Source organism: Chaetura pelagica, unplaced genomic scaffold (genome assembly GCF_000747805.2).
Source record: "Chaetura pelagica isolate M959 unplaced genomic scaffold, ChaPel_1.0 scaffold161, whole genome shotgun sequence".
In the NCBI taxonomy this organism is placed as follows: Eukaryota; Metazoa; Chordata; class Aves; order Apodiformes; family Apodidae; genus Chaetura; species Chaetura pelagica.
Window position 1 is genome coordinate 254,831 of NW_009951965.1, and position 25,252 is coordinate 280,082.

Consider the following 25,252-nt stretch of genomic DNA (forward strand, 5'->3'; position numbering starts at 1 on the left):
TCTTCCAGGAGGGGAGGATGTTTGTAGCTCCATTCCAGTACTCTCTCTCTCAGATCTTCCATCAAAAGCTGTCAGCCCTAGCATCTGCTGATAATCTCCCTATTTTCTGCAGAGACCTTGTCTCATGGGCACAACCCCTTGCTCACAGTGTCAGTCCTTCCTTAGATTAGGACCAGATGTTTTTCTGTACTTGGAAAAGATGATTGGAAGAGAAAAAACTCATTAAATTTAACAGTATTTAACATTAAATAAAATTTAAAGTCTTTTTTTCAGTTATATCTTGCATATATTTAGAACTTTAGTAGTATTTATTAGTGATTAGTTCTGATAAATATTATAACTATTATGAGTTAAACTTCTACAAGACTTATTAGAATGTGTTTCTTTCTGTTTCCTTTAGTATCTCCTGAAGCGATTGGATTCCTGTCTGCTGTTGGAGTGTTCATTGTTCTCATGTTGCTACTATTCCTATATATTAATAAGAAGATGTGTTTTGAAAATGTTAGTGGTTTCCCAGATCTCGATTCAGGATATACTACAAGAAAAAATTCACAAGATAAACTTTGTAAGTATCTGAAATACAGTGTACTAAAGTTAATTATAAGAGTGCACATTTTTGCAAGGATGTCTAGAAATACACAAATGATCTCTTGACTCAAGTGATGAAAACACACAATATTGAATTTTTCCCTGACTGTGCAGAAATTCAACAGCTATATAAGCAAGAAGTTGACATTTATTTATGTGAAGATATTTCTCTTGCACTGTGAGAATACTCTTGAATGTATTTTAAACATTCCGTAATTGTTTATAATTAAATCTTCTCAAGTAAATTTGTGAATGGGATTATTGGGTTTTCACTCATCCTATAAAAAGCCTTCAGCTGCCTTGGGAAAATAATTGTAAAGAAGTAAAACCTTAGAAGCTAAAGACATCTTATCTCTGACTAAGAAATTATTTCTATTTTTTTTTTAATACAACAAGGTCTTTAAGGATACTGGCAAATTAAAAAAAAAAAAAAAAAAAAAAAAATAGACCTACAAAAGATATTGAGGGTTGGTAAAATAACCACTACTTTTGGGCTGTGCAAAGCAACTGGGCTTTGTTAGCTGACTTGAGAGGAAGAGATGGACACCAGAAAGCAGAATGGAAAATTTCAGAGGTTTTCTTATCTCCTACCTCTTGAAAAGGTAGCTAAAGGTAGCTACATTTTTGTTTTCTGTTGTCTTGGAGACAGGAAAGGTTGTGTGCCCCCTGGAAATTAGGTCTGTCATCTTAACTTCCTTTTTGCTGCAAAACAGGTCTTCATGTTTCAAAATGTCTTAGCTTATGTAAAAGACAACAACTGCTTTGGGGTGAAGAAGATTTTTGTGCAGCTATTATGTTAAAAGCTTGTGTGACATTGATGAAAGTATGTAATTTGAGGGTTGGTAAAATAACCACTACTTTTGGGCTGTGCAAAGCAACTGGGCTTTGTTAGCTGACTTGAGAGGAAGAGATGGACACCAGAAAGCAGAATGGAAAATTTCAGAGGTTTTCTTATCTCCTACCTCTTGAAAAGGTAGCTAAAGGTAGCTACATTTTTGTTTTCTGTTGTCTTGGAGACAGGAAAGGTTGTGTGCCCCCTGGAAATTAGGTCTGTCATCTTAACTTCCTTTTTGCTGCAAAACAGGTCTTCATGTTTCAAAATGTCTTAGCTTATGTAAAAGACAACAACTGCTTTGGGGTGAAGAAGATTTTTGTGCAGCTATTATGTTAAAAGCTTGTGTGACATTGATGAAAGTATGTAATTTAAATGTCTTACAACTTCTTCTTTGCAGGTTAGAATAAACCCCCCATATTTTCAACTCACCCAGTTACCTTATTTTTGAAAATGATGAATTTTATTATGGCTAGTTGATGCTGCAGTTCATGAAAGACTATGATTTTGCTGGTTGGTAGTGGCTTCGTATCAAGATATTTACTTAGCTGCTTTCTTACTATTTTCAATGCATATTGAATGGAAAGAGCAAAGCTGCAGCTTCTATGGGTAAATGTGCTGAGTTTGAGGTAGCAAAAGCAAACAGCTCTGAAATTGAACTTGGACCAACAGAGCTGATCTGTTTGTGAAGCGGAGGATAGTTCCGTATTAAAAGTTGTCACTGGATAGGCTGGACAAATGGCGTTTTTCAGAAACCTCCAACAAAATCTGAGCCTTCCCTCTGTGTCTTCTTTGGTTGACACACTTAGCAGTGCTGTGGATGAGCTGACCAGTGTTGTTGGGGAAGTTGGCTACAATGTAGCTGATACAGTAACAGAACAAGTAACAAGCATGATAAACGGCCTTCGTGCAGAAGATGATAGTTCCAAAATACAGAATGATAATCCTGTGCAAGGGAGAGAGGAACATACAACATCATTAACTCATTCTCAGGAAATTAGTATGGAAGCAAAGAGACATATTGGAAAATGTAAGGAGACTCATTCTAATTCATTAGATTTTGTAAGAAAAGATACAAGTCAAGATGGAGCATCTGACTATGTTGTGAACAAAAATCAGCACCCGTTAAAAGGCAAAGAGAGTAATAATAATTTAAGTCATACAGAAGTACCTCAGGATTTGAAGAATGTAGGAGGACATTTTCAAAGGGAAGAAGTAGGAAGAAATGAGTGTTTTGTAAATGATGAATTCTTGAGGGATAGTAACCTGAAAAGTAGTAAATTTACAATGGAGCAATCTGTTGAGGAACAAGATAATTCCCTATATGCAGTATCAGATAATTCTAAGAATCACTTGCATAGAAAAATTAAACCACGGTCACCTGGAGTTGATTTTAAGAATTCTGGAGAAGTGCACAGTATGAAGGTTCCCCAAGATTTAGAAACAAAACTTGAAATACAGAAACAAAGATTATCAGACTCCAAATTGAAGAAGACACACGACCATCCCAATTGCATTAATGAAGTAAAAGAAAAGAAATCTAAAGCCTTTTTTGACAGAAAAGGAAAATCTCTGTCAAAGGATGAAGACAATGTGTCAACCACAATTGCAAAAGTAGGTAAAAAGAAAAACTCAAAGGAATCAGAAAAGAATTCAAGAGAACTACGTAATAAGAAGACAGCAGGAAAAGGTGAGGAGTACATCAGCAAACTGCATTCTTCAACCTTTCCTGAGACTTATGATACTTCCTACTTTTTCACCTAATTTACACAGTTAATAATAGTGTTTCCTATGGATGAAAGGTCTGTGTTGTCAGTGCTTTATTCTCTAGTTATGTTGATATTTCTTGGAAGTTAATTACTTTTTAAAGTATTACTTGAAGGAACTGATTAATAAATGCCTTTCCTATGTTCTAACTTTTCTTTTTCTATATACAGATTTTCTTACCTTTTCTAATGTGCCTTGTGTGGTTTCTGTTGAAAGCTATGAACTAATTAATACTGGAAATTAACACTTGTTCTGTGAAAATGTTTTTTATTTTACGTATTTAAAAAGCATAAAATGTGATAAGATGATAAAGAAAAAATAACTTCTGTTACATTTTAGTAAACCTTCACAATGTATTTCTAGGATATGTAAGATAGTAATTTCAAAACAAAATGCAATGACAAGTGGCAATTAAGGGATTTTAAGTGTAGAAAGAGCTGAATGAGGTTTGTCCTATTTGAAGTCTTACAAAGAAAATGTATGTGTTGTTATGGATGCTGTGTATGCCATCTTCAACATCCAATCTTAAACAGTATCACAACGGGAGTGCAATAATAGTTTTTGAATAAGAAGCAAAGCTTTGCACAACTGTTTTGGAGCCTGTCTAGTGAGTTTTTAGGAAGCAGCACAGGCTTTTCTAGAGATTCTGTATTTGTGGAGAAAAGAATGATTTCATAAAATAAGCCAGTTTTTTGCCTTTTTTTTAGTGTGTGTGGTTTATCTGAAAATTCCTGTTATTATTTTTGTTGGCTTTTGTGTTGTTTTGTTTTGGGTTTTTTTTTAACTTTGATTTAGGAGGTGCTTACCATGTTTCCGTGGTCCTATATATTATTTCTTCTTGTAATACAGTATTTGTAAAGTATATTCTTTATCAAAAAAGGCATTTTAATAAGCAAAAAAATAACTTTCAGTAGGACCTTTGTTAGCCAAATAAAGCAAAGTTTTTAATAAGAACATTCATTCTCTTAGGCAAGTTTCCAACTAACGTATAAAAAACCAAAAAGAAGTGGCAAGGAGAAGCATAAAGCCCTGAGGATTTTTTTACTATTTTTTAATGTGCAGGAAGCTATTTTTTCTAAAGAAACTGAAACATATTTGTATTGTTAATTTAAAAAATATTTGCATGGATAACTTGTGTTTTAACTTCAATGAGGTTTTTAAGTCCTCTGAAGAAGTTTTTGTTTCATGACTTGTAATAATAGCATACATCCTTATTTTTTTTTCTTTTATGCTGGAAACCAGGCTAAAAAATAGTTGGTATGACTGAGAACTTCCAGATACTTAAAAACATCAGTGTATAATTAGAGGCATAACTTCCATTACTTCTTTCAAACATGTTCCTATTGTCTTTTATACCATTTCATTTCATACTCTGTATGCAGACTGATTAATGAGCCTAATTTCATATTTGTGAATACATTTCTTTTAATGATAATTTATGCATCTAATACTGAAGTCTGGCAGTATATGTTAGTTCTGGTATGCCCTGCCTTAATTGTAGTTGTGGAATCTGTAGAAGTTTCCTAGGTGACAAGATCCAAACGGTTGAGGGCCTTTTTCTGGGCAATCATTGCAGTGAATCTGCTAGCCAGAATATATATTGCATGGTGTGATATTCTCAAAAAATGGTCAGAGAAACTGAACTTGCTTCATAGCCATCCATAATATGGGAAGAGCCGTATTTGTCAAACTTGAAATAAAATTAATAGCCTAGGGTTGAAAGATCTAGTTGCTTATTAGCAGTCTTTGAAGGCACCAGTTTTCCTGGTTAGATTAAGATTAGGTTAAGATTATATATATATTGCTTGTAGAGCTGGTAAGACCATCTGCATTTAAGGTATCCTAAAGTTTTCAATTTCAAGACCTTATTTTCAGTTGTGTATAACTGTGTGGCAGATTTGAAGTATTTAGGATAAAAGTTGGCATGCTTTACATCTGAGATTTTATTTTGAAGCCATAGTTTAAAATTTTTAGCTGCTTCCAAGAATTGAGTATGCAAAAAACATGCTGGTTATCTGTGCAAAACATAAGTAGATTTCACATCTGCTTCACTAAGATGCTTTGTCACCTTTTTATATTGGAGTATGTACTTGAGGTGCCCTCTTCCATGGAACTGTTCAAGGCCAGGTTGGATGGCAACCTGGTCTAGTGGGAGGTGTCCATGCCTATGGCAGAGGGGGTTGGAACTAGATGATCCTTAAGGTCCCTTCCAATCCAAACCATTTTGTGATTCTTAGAGCCACAAAAACGATCAGAGGGCTGGAGCACCTCTTATAAAGGTGTCTGAGGGAGTTAGGGTTGTTCAGCCTGAAGAAGAGAAAAGACTCTGGAGGGACCTTCCAGTACCTGAAAGGGGCCTGTAAGAAGGCTGAAGAAGAACTGTTCACAAGAACATGTAACATTAGGACAAAGGGTAATGATTTTAAGCTAGAAAAGGGTAAATTTAGGATGGACATTAGGGAAAAATTAATTAATATGAGGGTGGTGGATCACTGGAATGGATTGCCTAGAGAGGTGGTGGAGGCCCCATCCCTGGAGACATTAAAGGTCAGGTTTGATGGGGTTCTGAGTAATCTGGTATAGTTGGAGATGTCCCTGCTTATTGCAGGGGGTTGGACTAGATACCTTTATAGGACCCTTCCAACCCAATACATTCTATGATTCTATGTTTTTCAATTAAAAAAATATGTAAGTTTGACCAAATTGCAAATCCTTGGAAGCTTTGCCTTTGGAAAAGGCATAATAAACACTTCTTATCATTTGCTTTTTAAATTCACTGACCATCCCATTTGCACTCATGCTTCATAGTAGGGGCTGAAGAACAGAGCAGATCTTCTGCTTTTGATAATAACAGTTATTGAAGGACACTAGACATTTGAAAAGAAGAATTGAGAATAAAGATTACTTATGTGAGGACAGAAACTTCCTGAAGAAATGTGACACAATACAAGTAGTAGACTGGGATGTGAAATAGGGTGAGTGACAGCTATGGGGAGAACTGATAATATAGAAGGTGGAGAGACTGAGGGTGTAAAGAGAATTTGGAATTTAATAGACAAAGAGAATAAAGAGGAAATTCCCATAAGAGACCAAAACTGAGTGCTTAGAGCAGGAACCTGGACTATGGGACTGGGAGATAGGAACTTAGAATAAGGTTCTAACTTGTATAAATGTAGCTTTGCAGAAGATGTTTCATCTGAACTTGCAACATAGGTTTTTTTGTATGAGTACGAGGGAGAAACAGATCTCAAGAAAAAGTGATTTTACTCATCTACTCGAGAGGCTTGCCTAAAAGTGGGAAGGAATGACTGCTATAGTGGGAAGAGGCAAACATTTGACTGCAGAAGTGGCCTAGATGGCTAGCATAGGTTGAGTTACTTTAATTTTAAATGACTGAATTGTGGGTCTGCTGAATCCCTCCTTTAGTCACAGTACCCAGGTAGAGAAGTGAGACTGTCAGGGCATAAAGACAGAGACTAATGTGAGCAGAAATGCAGAATTAGAGTTAGGACAGGGACTGGAAGGAGAGCAGAAAAGCAAGGAGGGGAGAAGTGGTTGAGCATGGCTAGGTAGCATGAGTTAGACAGTATTTCCTTACAGAATCAGGATCTGAAAAATGCTATTATGGGCATCTCAGAGCTCTGCTGGTAATGGAAATCCATTGATTAACCATACGCTATAGGCTCACTCACAGAGTAGTGGTAATGCTGACTATTGAGTTTACATGAACACTTTCAATGCCTGTTAGAGGTTGTTGAGATCTACAGAATGCATGGCATGTTGCATTTGGACAGAATCCATTTGAAGTTTGGAAAAGGGAGGAGGAAGATTTCAATGTACTTGAGGTGCCCTCTTCCATGGAACTGTTCAAGGCCAGGTTGGATGGCAACCTGGTCTAGTGGGAGGTGTCCATGCCTATGGCAGAGGGGGTTGGAACTAGATGATCCTTAAGGTCCCTTCCAATCCAAACCATTTTGTGATTCTTAGAGCCACAAAAACGATCAGAGGGCTGGAGCACCTCTTATAAAGGTGTCTGAGGGAGTTAGGGTTGTTCAGCCTGAAGAAGAGAAAAGACTCTGGAGGGACCTTCCAGTACCTGAAAGGGGCCTGTAAGAAGGCTGAAGAAGAACTGTTCACAAGAACATGTAACATTAGGACAAAGGGTAATGATTTTAAGCTAGAAAAGGGTAAATTTAGGATGGACATTAGGGAAAAATTAATTAATATGAGGGTGGTGGATCACTGGAATGGATTGCCTAGAGAGGTGGTGGAGGCCCCATCCCTGGAGACATTAAAGGTCAGGTTTGATGGGGTTCTGAGTAATCTGGTATAGTTGGAGATGTCCCTGCTTATTGCAGGGGGTTGGACTAGATACCTTTATAGGACCCTTCCAACCCAATACATTCTATGATTCTATGTTTTTCAATTAAAAAAATATGTAAGTTTGACCAAATTGCAAATCCTTGGAAGCTTTGCCTTTGGAAAAGGCATAATAAACACTTCTTATCATTTGCTTTTTAAATTCACTGACCATCCCATTTGCACTCATGCTTCATAGTAGGGGCTGAAGAACAGAGCAGATCTTCTGCTTTTGATAATAACAGTTATTGAAGGACACTAGACATTTGAAAAGAAGAATTGAGAATAAAGATTACTTATGTGAGGACAGAAACTTCCTGAAGAAATGTGACACAATACAAGTAGTAGACTGGGATGTGAAATAGGGTGAGTGACAGCTATGGGGAGAACTGATAATATAGAAGGTGGAGAGACTGAGGGTGTAAAGAGAATTTGGAATTTAATAGACAAAGAGAATAAAGAGGAAATTCCCATAAGAGACCAAAACTGAGTGCTTAGAGCAGGAACCTGGACTATGGGACTGGGAGATAGGAACTTAGAATAAGGTTCTAACTTGTATAAATGTAGCTTTGCAGAAGATGTTTCATCTGAACTTGCAACATAGGTTTTTTTGTATGAGTACGAGGGAGAAACAGATCTCAAGAAAAAGTGATTTTACTCATCTACTCGAGAGGCTTGCCTAAAAGTGGGAAGGAATGACTGCTATAGTGGGAAGAGGCAAACATTTGACTGCAGAAGTGGCCTAGATGGCTAGCATAGGTTGAGTTACTTTAATTTTAAATGACTGAATTGTGGGTCTGCTGAATCCCTCCTTTAGTCACAGTACCCAGGTAGAGAAGTGAGACTGTCAGGGCATAAAGACAGAGACTAATGTGAGCAGAAATGCAGAATTAGAGTTAGGACAGGGACTGGAAGGAGAGCAGAAAAGCAAGGAGGGGAGAAGTGGTTGAGCATGGCTAGGTAGCATGAGTTAGACAGTATTTCCTTACAGAATCAGGATCTGAAAAATGCTATTATGGGCATCTCAGAGCTCTGCTGGTAATGGAAATCCATTGATTAACCATACGCTATAGGCTCACTCACAGAGTAGTGGTAATGCTGACTATTGAGTTTACATGAACACTTTCAATGCCTGTTAGAGGTTGTTGAGATCTACAGAATGCATGGCATGTTGCATTTGGACAGAATCCATTTGAAGTTTGGAAAAGGGAGGAGGAAGATTTCATTTTACAGTAATAAAAATGCAGCTGAATCTTTGGCTTGTGATAGGAACTCATACTTGAGAAATAGTTGGAAAAGTTGACCAAAGGAGTGGGTGTTATAGAGGAACTCTCATAAAAGAATTAACTAGATGGATTCTTCTGTGCAATTTTTTGCCATTGCCAGATGTCTGCAGTGAGAATCTGCATTAATTTCAGTTATTGAACAAGGGGCTGTTTATTGTAAGTTAAACAAAATTATGCATGCAAACATCTTTCAGTAACATTTTGCCATTTGTTTTGGTGAGTTTAAGTACTACTGGTGTAAAGATCTTAAAATGATTTTGTTGTAGACATCACTTTGTAAATAATTTTAATTTCTATGTTATACTGCATACTCGCAGCAAAAATCAGCTTCAGATCAGAAGCTGCCTTTTTGGTATCTAAATATAATATTGCAGCATTGCTGGATTTACTTTACATAAATTATTTTGTGCACTTTCTTACCTAATGAAGGGTTTAAAGATCCTCAATTTGTGCTACCATACTTAAATAGATCCATTTTCTTTTGAATAAGTTTTAGTATGTTTTTCGGGGGCTTAATCATCTTTCAGTTTTTCTAGAAAATAAAAATAGCTCTCACCAATTACAAAATCACTTAATACTTAAAATTGGAACAAGAGTATACTTTTAAAATATTGCAGACATTTTAATTTAAATAGCTTACGCATCTTCAATTATAACCCTTTATGTTTATTTTCCTGTATTTTATTTTGAGCTGTAGTCGATTTGCTTTATTTTATTCAAACAGACAACTCGTATATGGATAAAGACCAACATGGTTCATCATCTGAGAGTGAAGATGAAGCACTGGGTAAATATCATGAAGCCTTGTCTAGAACCCAGAGTTCAAGGCTGCCAGTGGTGGATGGCAGACAGCAAAAAAACTATGTGTGGGAAACCAGACAAAAATATAGTCCCCTGTCTGCAGAATATGATGGATACAGTAGTGAAGCCTCAATAGATGAAGGTAAGAGTGATTTAAAAACATTCCATTTATTCCAAATTTCAGAATTGTATTCTGGATAAATAAGGCTTAGACGACGACTTGTAAATAGCTTAACTTGTAAATAATCAGTTTCTGCAAGAAATATCCAGATATCTTTTTATATTTGTGCATGCTCAAAAAAATGGCACAGACTTGTGCAGTTTCATCTGGAAATAATGCAAATTATATATCGCTTTATATTAGGTTTCATATAACTTTTTTATTAGCAATTTTATATTGGAGGAAATTTAAACTGTTTTGATTTAAGAAGAAAAAATTGCAGTCTTGATGAATTCTATGATATTATAAACAGAAGGAAGACCTGTTATTCCTCCATTGGTAAGCTGTCATAACAGCAAAGTACATAGAATTTATTATTGGTTATGGTGTGTATTATCATTGTTGTGTGCGTTACTGGAACGTTCTGCATCTTTTCTTGTCTTGAAATCACCAAGAAATTATTAAAAATATGAAATTAATATAATATTTCCATGGTGTTAGAAGTTGCACTTGAACAATGGATGTTTTCTTTTGTGGTGAAAGTTAGAGGGACAGCCTGACACAGAGGCTAAGTATTCTACTGTCAATATTTTGTCAAAGTGCTTTTTGTGCTTGAAAATAGCTGTATGTGAGAACTGTGTCTGTAGCCATTTTTTAGCATGAAAAGTGAACTCTGATTTAAGTTACATGGAAGTCTAATTCTGATATAGGTGCTGTGCTATAGTATGGTATTAGTTGGTCTCCCTTTGATCTGTTAAAATGCAAAGGTTTTTAGAGATTGATACTTTCTTATAAAAAGTGGATGCATGTAATTAAAATATATCTGTCCTTAAATGTTATATACCGTCCAGAAAGGCTTGAAAATTTTTAAATTTTCTGCTGTGTGATGTAATTAAATGATATAAAAGTCTGTTTGCCACTGAAGTTTGAAAATAGTGGATGTTCATTTGTAATTCCAAATTGAGACACAAGGGAAGTGAAAACCATGTATAGAATATAGTTGCAAAGTAAGAAGAATCTTCATTAATAATCAGAAATTTTGTTTCTTTCCTCTTCTGTTAAACTGTAGGAGTGGTTGGGACTCTGAGTTCCAGCTAATAGAGAATGAGATGCAAAGGTGATGTTAGGTGGTAAGAAACAATCCTTGGACACTGTGGTGGAGGATGACAACAAAGAAAAGAGTTAGTGAAAGTATCATGTTTGGGTTTTTGTGTCTACTGAGATACATTGGTGGGGGCAATATGAAAGCCAAGATACTGATACTTTGTATGGCTTGTGTCAATGTTGGGAAAGAATGGTGATGTATATTAACAGGTGATGGAAAACTTAATTTTATTTGCTAGCAAATAGTACCAGATACAACTTATACAAGGAGACCACTTTCAGATACATAAGAAATGTATTTGTCTCTCTTCAAACTATTGAGGCCGGTTGTTGAAACAGTCATAGAGTAGTTAATATTGGAAGGAACGTGTGACATTCCTCTTTCTATTTCACAGTTCAGATTTTTTATCTTCCTTAGCTAATAATTTCTGTGAAAAGTTCCCAGTTCATCTGAGCTTTTCACTTTGGCCCTGTAAGACTTAAACTCCAAAGGCATTGTGCTAGCCTGTATCCAGTATTGTTTGTTTGTTTAATAATTGTCCGTATCATCCTCTCAGATCATCAAAATCCATAGTCGCTGACTTTTAACCTCTCCTGGGGAATGAGAACTCCAGTGTGGAAATCTACATCAGGGTTAGAATCTAAGACAAAAGAACCCTATTGGCAAGTTCAAATACTGCATCCAGAAAGTTAATGTTTCTCCTCCTTTTTTGTTTTTTTGTCTATTGCTAAGGATACCTATCACCATCTGCTGTCAATGATATTTCCATTCAGAGAGCTGGCTGGATGTAAAAGCTATTTATATACATGCACACACACACATACTCTAAAATTAATATGCAAATTGACTTTATTACAATAAAAGAACATTCAGGGTTTGAAAAAAAAAAGTTAAAGCAAAAAAACAGAAAATATTCTAACTTAGAAAATGGTAAATTTTCAACTACGTACTTGTACTTGCAAAAAAGCTTTAATGCTGTCAGTGTTTTGCTTTTGCTGCTGCTTGTGAGAGCCTTTTCTCATATTTTACATGGAGCGGAGAATCAGTAATGTTATCAGATGGCAGCCTGCAGTCATGCAACAGTTTTCTGCAAAATACCTGCCAAATTTAGTGATTATTTTGTCTCATTTTTGTAATCCATTAATCTAAGAAAAAAAAAGTTCAATAGAATTCTGTAGTATTGGACATAGCAACAGATTAACAGCCTAATATTTTTCACTTTTCAGTGACCTGAAGGTGGCACACGAGAATAATTAGAGATGCTACTTTTTATGTTCTTTCTTAATTATTTAAAACATAAAAGAAAGAAGCTTTGCGCAATGATAAAAATGTGTCAGAATAGAGAAGAAGATAGAATACTCCTTGTATATTATGATCATTACAGAGGGAAAGTTGCCTGGCCTAGAACTTTGACGAGAAGATGGTAACCTCATGAAGAAAGCCTGCAGCCAAAAATAAATGAGAGACTAGCTGCTGCTACCAGTTTTTGTGTGTTCAGCAAAATAGTTCACTGAACAGATGAGGTTAAAAATCTTTGGTTAGAAGTGGAGAGCATAAGCTTTCTAGATGTCTCAATGTAATTTTTAAAAATTCAAAGTTTACTGCTCAAAGTTCACAAAATTAATTTATAGAATGTGTGATGCCATAGGAATCCTGAAGTGTTTAATTAAATACTTGTTTTTTTATGAATGTAGAGTTATATTTTTAGAAGTGTAAAGGTAAATTATAGAACCATTTCTTGATTGTTTATAGTGCAGTGGGAACAAGCAGTGTGTTCCTATGTACTTCAGGAAACAACTGACAATGTATTTAACTTTGTGTGCTTCTGTTTCCTCATATGTTTTCTATTATTTCTACTTCTAAGACTTAAACATTGGAGCTGTACTTTGAGCTTAAGGCACCAATCAGTCCATATGTTGACCAGGGACCTGGTAGTGTTACAGTAAAGTAATGACAGGAGAAAATAAATTTTTGTCTCATCTCTGTTTCCCTCCAGCTCGTTGCTAGTGAACCACCCTCTGATGATATAATTAAAAATTCCATCAGTGGTAGAGTAATATAAGCAATGAAAATAACTTTTTTTTTCTTTAAAAATTCTATGTTAGTTTCTCTTCAGCAGTTAATATCTATCGCATGTTACATCTTGCAACTATGTGCTGTATGTTTTCAAAGGAGTCAGTAAACAGTTGACTAATAATTGTTTACTATGCACTTTGATCTTCACTTGTAAAATCTGTTTGTTTAGGTGTGTCTGCGGTTAACAGTGCACACACAAAATTTCACAATGAGACAAAATATCTTGTCTTTATTGATTCACCCTGTAAGCTTTGTTTGCATTGCTAAAACCATAAATAATATTATTATTTTTGCATTGCTAAGACCACCAAAATGAAGATAGTATATTAGGGTTCACATGTTATCTATTGCATAGCTAGTTTATTATATCTGTTTTCTGGCTACACACTTCTAATAATCTTTTATTCTGAAGCCTGAAAATGTGTGTGGCATGTTTTCACATCATTCTTTTCTCCTCTAGATGGCCACGTTAATCTTTTTTTTCAACATATTTATATGGAGCTGACATGGAATTTTGCGTACTGTTTTTAATAGTTAAATGAAGAAAGCAAGATATTTTGTAGGGATTTGTTGGTGTATTTTGATGAGGGAATGTTCTAGTAGGACTGTAGTTAATTCTGTGAAATTTAGATTTTAAATTTTTTATTCAGAAAATAGCTGCTTATGACAGTATCTGAGCTACTCTATATATTTGTGTAGAACATTTGATACACTTAGATGTTGATGAGTTTTAATATATATTTTAAATGAAAAAAAGAAATAGTATTGTGCTTAGATGCAAGTATTTCTACAGACTCCAAGTTGTTGTAAATATAGAACATTTACAGTGAGCGCTTCCCTGAAGGCTTAATTCATGAGTACCTCTAAATGAAAATCAAGTTCATTAGAAAATCAGGTAACATGGTACAGTAATGGTAAAATGGTACAGATGGCAAAGTAAAATGGTGCAGAAGATATATTTACACCTGAAATTCCAATTTCTGCACAAATGGCTCATAAATCTTAATCACAGGAAATATATCTCTGTATAGCTGCAGCATTTTGTGATAACTGTGTGTGGACTTCGCAGTCTTTTTGCTTAGACCTAGACTTCTAGAATCAACTGAAAATTTGAAATCTTATTTGCTTTAACAGCAGTGCAAAATTCTAGACTAGCAAGCAAACAAGGGGGCTTGATCTCAATTCTGAGGCAAAGTGACATAATGATGGAGAAAGCAGTAAGCTCAGTTGCTTACTTAGTGTGTTTAGGTATACTTTATTTAGCTGTAGTTTACCAGCTCAGTAACCCTACAGGTTCCATCTCCAGCCTATTTTGAAATCTTAGCTAACTTCTCAATTGATAAAGCCTTATGGCTGAAGACATGTTTGTTCAGGGGCTCAATTTCTGAGATTGGCCCAAGTACCTTACATTTCACAAGGTTTTTTGGAAACATATGGAATCACTAAAAGACTGCAGTGAGAAAACATAAGTTCTCTTAAATGAGAATCTGCTGCTCTAGCAGGCATATGCTACTGGATTTTATCCATCTTTTCCATATTGTGAAGGTAGAGTATGATGTTATTTTTGTAGTTTATCTTCTCTACTTTTATTCTTCTCTAGGCTTTCGGCACTTTATGTTGATGTGTCTGTTGGACATATGTTTGCCTTGCTCCTCAGTGTCAATCTTTGCACGTGAAGGTGACTGTTCTGGAATCTCTTGGATCTGGTTCTTTATGCAGCTTTTTGCCTTTTTTTCTTCTTAGTTTTCATGTCTTGGAGAAAGTCTCTTCACTGAACTATTTGGAGTATACAGAGATTTTTGTTCATTGTCTTCCCATCATGAACAGCAAAAGCTGTTTCTTAAGCACCTCCAAACTGGTATGCAGGTGATTCTTCCCACTTTGCTTAAACAATCTGCTGGAGTTTTCCTCAGTAAATGCTTTCTGTAATGCAAGATCCTACATCTTCAGCCTTGTCAGGTTAAGGTGAAAGCCACTGGACAGACTGAGAAGAAGAATAGATCCCTCAGTGAATATCTGATAATCATATATTTTTCAGTTTAGTTTCTGTCATAATTCCTTGCATTTATCTGTCTTCAAGCCAAGTGTGAGTGAAGACTTACTGTTTCAAAATCATGGAATGAGCGCCTCAGTATGGTTGTACCATGTTCAGCAAAATAAAGCCACAAGGCTCTTTTTAAATTGGTCTGTCTGTCTGAGGATTAAAGGCAAAGATGGTTTATGTGGAATAAGAATGATGAACTGGTATTCAGACTGGGAGACTGAAAACTCAGTTAAATCATAATTTAAGTATAACTTAACTATAAGTTATATAATAACTTAAATATTTGTTTTCTTTTTCCTCTATTGTGCTCTAAAGAAATTAATTAGAATTACAATTGGAAGACTGTTTAGGAAGAAGGTGGTCACCCATTTTTCTCTCATGTGTCTCTGTCAGATTGCCTGTGAGATTTCTCCATTACCTATTGAAAGAAAATACTCTTTTTGGCCTGCAGCTTTTAAGAGACCTAGTTCTTCAAATAGTGCATTCATAATGATGCTTTCAAACTGTCTGCAGTAAAGACAGGTCTTAAGCAATTTTCAAAGCAGTGTTTCTCAAGAATTCCAATGTATTTTGAAGGCTGAGTCACATTACAGGCATGAGAGCTTCCAGATATTCATACATGTATATCAGCTGATAGTACCTGTGTATAATTCTTGATGCACTTTTTAGAGATTTTTGGGAGACAAAAGATATTTTTTCTTTATTTATTTACAACATTTCTTGAGTTGATCCAGCTTCCTTATGCTTGTTTTCTATTATGTGGTTGTCTACCCTTTACACTTTTGATTTTAATAATAATTCAACATCTTCAGGTAATAAAGGAAAAAATGTGACAGTGCAAAAACAATGATACAAAGGTTTGATCCTTGATTGTGTCCCTGCCTCCTATTTACTCATAAGTTGGAGTGAGTCTTCGTTGGCTTCAAGCCCTTAAAAACTGGAGAAAAATAATTTGTGGTTTTAAAGCCCCTGGGCAGCGTGGCAGTTTTAGTCTGTGTCTATATCAAGAGAATGTTGTAGAGATGCTTTTGTGTAGTGCCAAAGGTAATTTTGTAATTGAAGGATCTGTAGCGTACTGTCCAGACCTAATTTGCCTTGCTTTATATTTAATTGCTCTGATGCTGTGTTTGGATTTTTATAAGGGTTTCAAAATATCTTTCTAGTGCATTATGCTAGTCTTCTATTATTGTTCTATAATAGCAGAAGACAATAAATCTGATAAGTATTTGAGATTCTGATGCCTAATTCTCAAAAATGTAGTCAATGGAGCATTGCAGAGACTTTGGGTTAATTTAAAGATAAACTTTTGCTCTTTCATTCAGTTTTACAGAATTCAGATCTTTTTAGTTTTCTAAGCAAGGTGTGGTGGGTTGACCCTGGCTGGATACCAGATGCCTGTCAAAGCTGCTTATCACTCCTGTTCCCTAGGTGGACAGGGGAGAGAAAGTATAATGAATAGCAGGTTGGACAAGATGAGGACAGGGAGAGATCGTTCATCATTTACCATCATGGGCAAAACACACTTGATGTGGGGAAGAATTAATTTAATTTATTACCAATAAAATCAGAATAGGGTAATAAGAATGAAATCCAAATCTTAAAAACACCTTTGTTCTCACCCCTCTCTTCTTCCTGGGCTCAAATTACTTTGCTCCCAAATTCTCTACCTCCTCTCCTGCAGTGGTGCCAGGGGGACAGGGAATGGGAGTTGCAGAATAGAAGTTGTGGTCAGTTAATCACAAATTCTTTTTGCCCCTCATTCCTCCTCAGGGAGGATTCCTTGCACTCTTCTCCTGCTGCATTGTGGGGTCCCTTTCAAGGGAGACAGTTGTCCACAAATTTCTCCAAGGTGAGTCTTTTCCACAGGCTGTAGTTCTTCATGAGCTGATGGGTCATTTCTACAGCATGTGGTCCTTGGGGAACATATTGACCCAGTGTGGGTCCCCCACCTGGCCACAAGTCCTGCCAGGAAACCTGCTGCAGCATAGGCTTCTCTCTCCATGGGTTCACAGGTCCTGCCAGGACCCTACTTCAGCACGTCTTCCCACAGGGTCACAGCCTCATTTGGGCATCCACCTGCTCCAGCGTGGGGTCCTCCATATGCAGGTGGATGTCTGCTCCACCATGGACCTTCATGGACTGCAGGGGCACAGTCTGCCTCACCATGATCTTCACGGGCCCCACGGAATCTTTGCTCTGGCACCTGGAGCTCCTCCTCCCCCTCCTTCTTCACTGACCTTGGTGTCTGCAGAGTTGTTTCTCTTGCATATTCCCACTTCTGCCTCCAGCTGCAATTGTGCAGGTTTTTTTTTCCTTTCCCCCTTCTAAAATATGTTGTCCCAGAGGTGCTGCCACCATTGCTGATGGGCTTGGCCTTGGCTAGTGTGGGTCCATCCTGAAGCCAGCTGGAATTGGCTCAGTTGGACATTGGGGAAGCTTCTAACTGCTTCTCACAGAAGCCACCCCTCTAGCCCCTCCCACTACCAAAACCTTGCCATACAATACATAAGTGTTGCCCTTTGCCATTTGTAAGGTTCCTGATAATAAGAAACATTTCACGTAAGTAATTCACATATTAGGCTGTGATCATCTTGAGGTTATCGTTCTTACCAGCATGAAAGGCAGACAAGCATAGTGTTTACAGTGTCTGGAGATCTGGAATGGGCAGAATACACTGATATGGGTAGAAAGTACACATGTAATCCAATTATTATTATTGTAATTTTATGAAAAAAATTGCAGAGGTGGCAAGAAGTAAGCATCAGACATAAATGCAAAGATTTTTGTGTCTAAGTTTAAACATAGTTTGTAAGAGCTTGGAGTAACACTGAGAACTTTTGAGTTGAAAAGTTGAAGCAGACCATATAAAAGTTGTGGACGATAAACGTCTTGTCAACCAAAGTAAAGACATGAGAGTGCTCGAATGAATTAATTTGAATCATTCTGGAATTATGGATTTACCCTGTGATTAACAGCAGAGATACTGGAAAAATATACTGTTAATGCCTGCATGTCATCCACTGCTGAGTGGAGAAAACTAGCGACAAAACACAAAGTTGGTGATGATGGTAAGATTTTCAACAAGAAAATTATTTTTCCAGCTACTCCAGCTCCAAAGACAAGGAAAAACTGACCTCCAATGGGAAAGGGCTTTTTTTTCCTGATGTTCACAAGTGAGCAAAGCAATCTCACAAATTAGGTTCCTCCTGCCAGCGTTTTGAAGTCTTTGAAGAAATACCCTCTGTGTTCATGTGAAGGCTTTGAAGAAAGTCACCCTTAGCAATGAAATGTCTCTGAAGCAATGTAAATGATACATTAATAATTACAGGAAAGTTCCCATTTTATTGTAAACTTATTATTTTCAGAAGTCTCTCATCTGTTTGAATCTGGAATTTATTAAAGGTTCAAGATCTGTCTGTTAACTGGGTAAAGTTAGCATACATATTTGTGGCTGAAGTAGTTCCTTATGGCATTGTATGTGTTATAGATGTTCTACATGAATAAAACACGATACAAACACAAGAAATAGTACAGATCAGAAGATGATCACTTCCTTGATTATCCTGGTGTGTTTGCTGATCCGGAGAGTTCACACTGAAAACTGGATATTTTCTTGTACTAGTGTGATTTAAAGCTATTGGCTATGGGCAGCCTTTGTGGTATTATGGTAACACCTAGTGATATAGGGGAGCAGGTTCTTTGAGCTTTATGTGTGTATACTGTAAGGCATTTCTTCTGAAATGCTTTCATAGAATAGACAAAAGAAGATAAGGTTTTCATTAGTCTTAACCCTAACTGCAGAGATCCCATGGCTGTATAATGGAATGAGTGCCTAAGAAACAGGATTGAGCAGAAGATGGGAAATCTCTGAGTAGACATTTATTAGGTGCATTGGAAAAAGGAATTTTACCCAGTACTCTGCTTGCCTTCTGAGAACAGTCATGCTACCTGGTCAGCAGAATGTTGTACTTGTTATATAAATATGAGAACTAAAAATGTCATTACAACTTTACTTAAAAATATTACAAAATATTATCAGTTCTTCCTCCATTGCACCCGTGGGTAAACGGATTGTTCTTACCTTTAAATGTTAAAATCAAAAGATTTTTAAGTCTAGCCTGAGACTGATGTCTGCCTCCTAGCTGTGCTTTTTCTCCCTAGATTAAAGACCAGTTGCCATTAGGACTCTTTTAAAAAATCTGATCACATTATGTGTTAAGCAGCTCTTTGGTAAAAGAAGAACAACGGGTTTTTTTAATAATGGAATTATTTTTGGGTTTTTATCTAGTCATTGTACGTTATTTTAGTGTAGATTATCTTCACTATGAGAGTGGTGTGTCACTGGCACAGCATGTCAAAGTAAGCTGTGGATGCCTCATCCCTGGAAGTGTTTAAGGTCAGGTTGGGTGAGGCTTTAAGCAACCTGGTCTAGTGGGAGGTGTCCCTGCCCGTGGCAGGGGGGTTGGAACAAGGGGATCTTTAAGGTCCCTTCCAAACCATTCTATGATTTTTCTGTATGCATAGGTAAAAATTTCATAGACATGCTAGGACTGTATCATGAGTATTCTCTTGGAATTATTTAGTAAATACTTTGTCCTTGTACAAGATGAAAAATGTTACCATTTTCATCTACTAACATGCATTTTATTGTTAGGATTACTATTTTCATAGCTACTTTAATTGTGTCTATTATATATTGGGACTGTATCATAGCTAAGTAAACAACATGAAGTTGTGTCTGTAACTTCTGTAGAAGAAAAGATCTGCCTTTTTTTTTTTTCTTGTTAAAATAAGCTCCTATGTGCTATTTAAAACTCTTCTGTGTTATAAAGTTGTCCTAAATTTTACAAATTATTGGAGTATTTTCCTTGAGTAAAAGGGAAAGCATGATAAATAGTATAACTTGAAGTCATTTTTTGTATGTTCCTTTGGTTTGTATTGGGGGTTTGGGTTTTTGGGGGGGCGAGTTCTTTGTTGGTAGTTACTTTTCTTTCCTTCTATGTACAATTAACCTGAAAATAGATCTTTAGCTAGTGTAATTGCCATGCCTCTGGTCATTTCAGTGAGGCTGAATGTTATCTTCTGTGATGGAATCATGGTCTCATGAAAGCACCTAGGAAAACTCGAAGGGAAAATTATTTATTATGGAAATTCTGATTCTGTTCCTTGGAGAGGAGCTAGCAGACATGCTTAACTGGGTATAAGATTTTGTGTGTGGAGTCGCCTATGCCCAATTCAATTAACACTTGATCTTTAAATTTGTGAAGAGGAAATCCTGCTACATTCACCTTCTATACCACTTAATATTCTGTCAGCATGTATTTTATGTATATATTTGTACATTTTGCTTTAAAAAAACCCTAGCATAAAAATAACTTGGCTCTCTATTTGAAACCTTTGTGCTCAGTTTTGTTGAACCATTCTACGTTTTGGCCTTAAAAGTGTTCTTAAAAAATATTTTCAGTTATTGTGATTTTTTATTTGTTTTAATTTTTAAGAAAGATTTATGACATTCCTTCACAAATATATCAATTTGTCAAACGAAGGTTAAAAATTAGATACATTTTCTTCATGTTAAAGTCACACCCAGCTTATTTAAAGGCAGCTTTGACTTAGAGTTGCAAGCCTGAGGATATTGATTTGAATTATGCATGACTGTCTGGTATGCAGTTCCATTAGCCTGCTGGATGGATAATGTAAACATGTTCAGAATTTTAAGTATCCTATATGAGCGGCAGGTTAAAAATAGAGCTGATAAGAGCATGTGTATCTGAAAAATCCGAATCTTGGAGAATGAAACTACAAAAGGTTCATCTCTTCGAGAGGCTGACTTCAGGTGTGATTTTCTTTTCTTTGAAAATGCTCAGCCTGAGCAAATACAGCTTATGTATATGACTTGAACAGGTGACATGATTGCTGTTGTTTACTGCAAAGAGCTGACATCTGTACCAGAAAACACACTCATAACTGAAAGGTCAGGGCCAGCACTACGTGTTTATGCAAAAAAATGAGAGGCAGTGTCTGTTCATGTTAAAATTGATCAAGATTAACACTAGTGATTCAATTAATTTCTTCCTATCTTCAAGAAATCTTGTTTAGAATGTTACTGTATTTTACTCAAACTTTCTGTGGCATCCAGTATCTCATAGTTCCTGTTTTTGTTATATCTGATCTCTTTGTTTAGCCCTGTATTTTAGCAATCTGTAGTTTGGTGATATGTATATTGACTTCTGAAACTTTATTTTTAAATACTTGGCCTTAAAAACACTGCATTAATACAATTCAAACCAGTATCTTTTTCAAATGTTGTCCAATTACCTGTGAATTGTAATAGAAGAAAAAGGCAACTGTGAAATTAAAGGTACAATGCCATCTATGTTACATTTTTAAGGATTTATTATACTTAGTGTTTCTGTTGCGTAGCATTTGTGTCAATTTGGTGAGTTGAGTGAAAAAAATATCTATTGCACTTATTTTCAAGATCTTACATATACAAACTGGAAAACTACTCTTAATTTTGCATTAATTTATAACTGCCTTCTCAAAATTATTTTGCTTGGAGTGCTTCAGATTTGGCTATGTTAAATTCTGCCAGAATGGAACTATTTTTTATTTTGACAATAATGAGGAAGAATAATGCATTTTCCTCAAATTATACAGTATTTGCTTACATCTTAGCATAGAAATTATAAAAAAAAGCAAGTATATACATGACTTAAAAGCTCTTATTGAAGATGAAGTTGATTGTACTGCTCTGACATATTTTTTTTTTCTTTTCCTGTCAAATCTTGAATCATTAATTTTATATACACACAAAATTTGCCCAAAAGATAACTCTTGTGTAGGTCTGGTAAAATTTGAAAAGGTATTTGAAATTGATGGTCATTCTCCCTTATATCTGAGGAATATTTTCTCTGTTTAGAAGCTGGTGTCTAATGCTCTCCCTCAGAGAAACTCATCATCCTACTTGATAATGGCTGTTATCTTTGACTGTTTTCAGAGTGACATTCCTTTCCTTGGCAGTGAGAACCACTGATTTGAATAATCTGCTTTTACTGGTGCTATTTTCCTTCCTGTTAATAGAAAGGGGCTTCAAAAGAAGAAATATGTGGAAATAAAAACATTAGTTTTCCTTAGTGTTAGAGGCACCCTGTCTGCCTCAGCGGTACAGGCAGTACCAGGCTGTTTCCAGACAACTTTGCGAATGTGTTGATAACATAACCATGCTTATGAAGAGTGGTAACAATGGTAGGTATTTCTTTAAAAATACTAGTTTTTACTCTGTTTCTACTCAGAGAGAGATAAGGGATCTCTTCTGTGCTTTTTTGTGCACAGTATAGATAATCCAGGAGAGTGTTACACAGAGAAGATATATATGTAGCATGTGTAAAGGTGAGTGTGAGTACACAGCTGTTGTGTAAATATCTCTACTGTTCCAGATGCTAATATTTTTGTGAGTGGTTTCAACATTAAACTACATAACTAGCAATATTTTGATAATGCAAATGACTTACCATAAATACCACAATGTAGCAATCAATTTTTAATTTGTTTGTATTGTTCTCTAGCTTTCAATGACTTCTAAATTTTCAGGGGGGGGAAAGGAGTGAGTTATATTTATAATTATTGAATGTTCACAGTAAAAATTATGTCCATGTATTTTGGCCCCAAAAGAGAGTATCAGAATCTGAGACAGTTCAAAGTTACATTTAAAAGTTAAAAGAATTACATCTTAAGAAATCCATGCAAATGTAAGACTAGTCTACAGTGACACTAACAGAAAAATGAAACCATTTAATGTCTTTATTTCATATCTGGAAAACTTAGCAGAATGAGAAAGTTATTTCATAATGTTAATACAAACAAGAGTAAGTGTCTGGGTTTTATGCATTAGTGTCTCTGGCTCAGATATTCTTCAAAATCCCTGTATTTTAAAGCAAGGCTGAGCTTATGGATATGAACAAGGCAATTAAGTTTTTTGTCGAGTGGTTTGCTGTAATGCTGAGAGAAGTTTAAGTAACTGAGAGTAAAGAACAAGAAGAGCATTTGCCTACTCATTCTTCTCTCTCTCTTAGTTCCCTTTGTGACACTCATTTATGTAGCTGATGCTTTTTCATAGATTCAGTGGAATGACTGTTGAGAGATGGATCTGAATGAATCTGTATCAAGTTCATATTACAGTAATCTATTTTTACTTCTAGTTATTCCACTTCTCATACATTAATTCAGATTATGTTAGTATCAGCACTTGGTTTTTGAATCCTGTGTAAATTTTGCTGCCTGAGTGGGAGAGCCTTTTGTTTTTAAGAAGAGGTCAGAATACAGAAACATAATGGGAAAATCAGTTTATTAACTGCCCTCTCCTTCACTGATTAGTACAAATTATTCCCAGCTTGTTAGAATGCAATTTGCATTTGAAAATGCCCATAATAAACTTGTATAAAGAGGCCTAGCAATTTCTGTTTAAGGGAGTTTTATTTACTCTAGATTATGCGTAATCTTGGAGTTGCATGTGATGTTTCTGCAACTCTTTTCAGAAATGCTCGCTACGGTTTTCCATGTTTTACATCTTCAGTGGATATAGTCTATATCTAGAAACGCTTAAACTATTGATTCAATTGGTTGAAAATAAACAGCAAACTCAGAAAGCTGTGTACTCCCATTTTCTTTTTAACACTGTTTCGGGGCTCATCAGATTAAATTGTTTTATGCCTCCGCCTTCTTTCATTTTGTTTTCCTTGAGAAAAAAGTGCTAGATTTTAGATAGAAAAGAACCTGCATGTCTGTTTCATTACAAATGTTAGTGTATGGCATACCTCAATTTTTATTTTTATTTTTATTTTTTGGGGGGGGGAGGGGCGGGGGAGGTGGCATCGGGAAGAGGAATACTTCCAAGAGGTTAGGTATTCATCCTGCATAGGTGGCTCAGATTCCTATGGTGTCAGTTTTCTGGTGTTTGATAAGGCACACAAAGCAGTTGTGGGAGAAAGCATATCACTTGTATCCATGGTAACTCGAAAGATACTTTGGAACTCAAAGGGGTAGAATAAGCCAGAGTAATAGGGCTCATTATAAGGACAAAATACATAAAAGGTTCAGGCATATGCTTTTAATTAGTCGATGAAAATGGCTGGAAGCAGAGACGATGCAATGAAACAATAACTCTTAGTGTTAGAAATGGGAAACATTTGAAATCTAAAGATGTTCTCAACTGAAAGGCTTTTATCTTACCATCTTATGGCTATTCAGGCCATGAATACTAATAGATTTGCTATGGTTTCTTAATCATGCTTAGGACATGAGAGCACACACTGATAAAAGTTAGTGCAAGTCTCATATGACTATGAGTTTCAGAAGTTCCATAGTGATGTTAATTCTCCTGGCTGTGGTGCAGCTTTTTATGAATAGCACGTGCAAAGCATTCTCTTATGTCTTACAAGTGCATTGCTAGAAAAAGAAATGCAATGAGTGCTTCCATGTAGGGATAATAAATAAAAAAAGCAAAACTGAAAATGCAGATGAGTTTGAGATTGAAGATAAAGTATTCTTCAGATAAAGTCACTTTAATTTTAAAATAGGAAGGTAAGGAATGGGGGAAAGTGTGAAAATGTGCTATGGAACTTGAATGGATGGATGAGAATTGAATCCTGGAGAATGAAAATAGAACAATGTATGAAATACAAGGTATAGGATATTTGAATAACCATTTTAATAGAAATATTTGAATACAGTGAATAATTGTGAAGTTTTCTATTTCAACAGCAGCATTAGTAAGGAATCCATCTTGTATTGCAGTGCAATTCACATTATTTCCTCTGTTGCTATAGAAACTAATTCTAGTGCAGCTGTGATCGCTTATCAAAATTCTAATGTTTCAATAGCCATTTCTTATTTTGAGTTATGTAAATAGCCTTGTCTTTAAATCAAACTGCACATTTCATCACTGCTGAATTGTTGACTGGTCAAAATGTTAATGCAAAGTGATAGCAAACTGTGTGTGGTGTTTTGTTTTTTTTTTTTTGCTTTCTGCCATCTAGGCTATCTTACTTATTGTTAAAGTTTGAATAACAGGCAATTTAAGGCTTTTTCACTTGGCAAATTATAAAGGTCAATATTTGCTGTCTAGCAACATCAGCAATTTGTAATGAATATCACTTCCTCAGTGTAATCTTAATTATATTTAATATTTCATAAACCTGAAGTTGTTCCTGTAACTGAAATGCAGCCGGGGGGG

General features: G+C 35.8%; 1 protein-coding gene across 2 annotated transcripts in view; it reads left to right on the forward strand.

The window, feature by feature from the left end:
• Positions 1–405: 405 nt before the first annotated feature.
• The window catches only part of SYT14 (synaptotagmin XIV), a 61,486-nt gene continuing 36,639 nt past the window's right edge, over positions 406–25,252 (forward strand). The window contains exons 1-2 of one of the 2 annotated variants that reach the window (XM_010000899.1): positions 406–565; positions 9,557–9,775. In XM_010000899.1, the coding sequence (XP_009999201.1) occupies positions 454–565; positions 9,557–9,775 (331 nt within the window). In that variant the 5' untranslated portion in view covers positions 406–453. The remainder of the gene's footprint in view (positions 566–9,556; positions 9,776–25,252) is intronic. The other variant, XM_010000907.1, reaches the window with a different exon arrangement.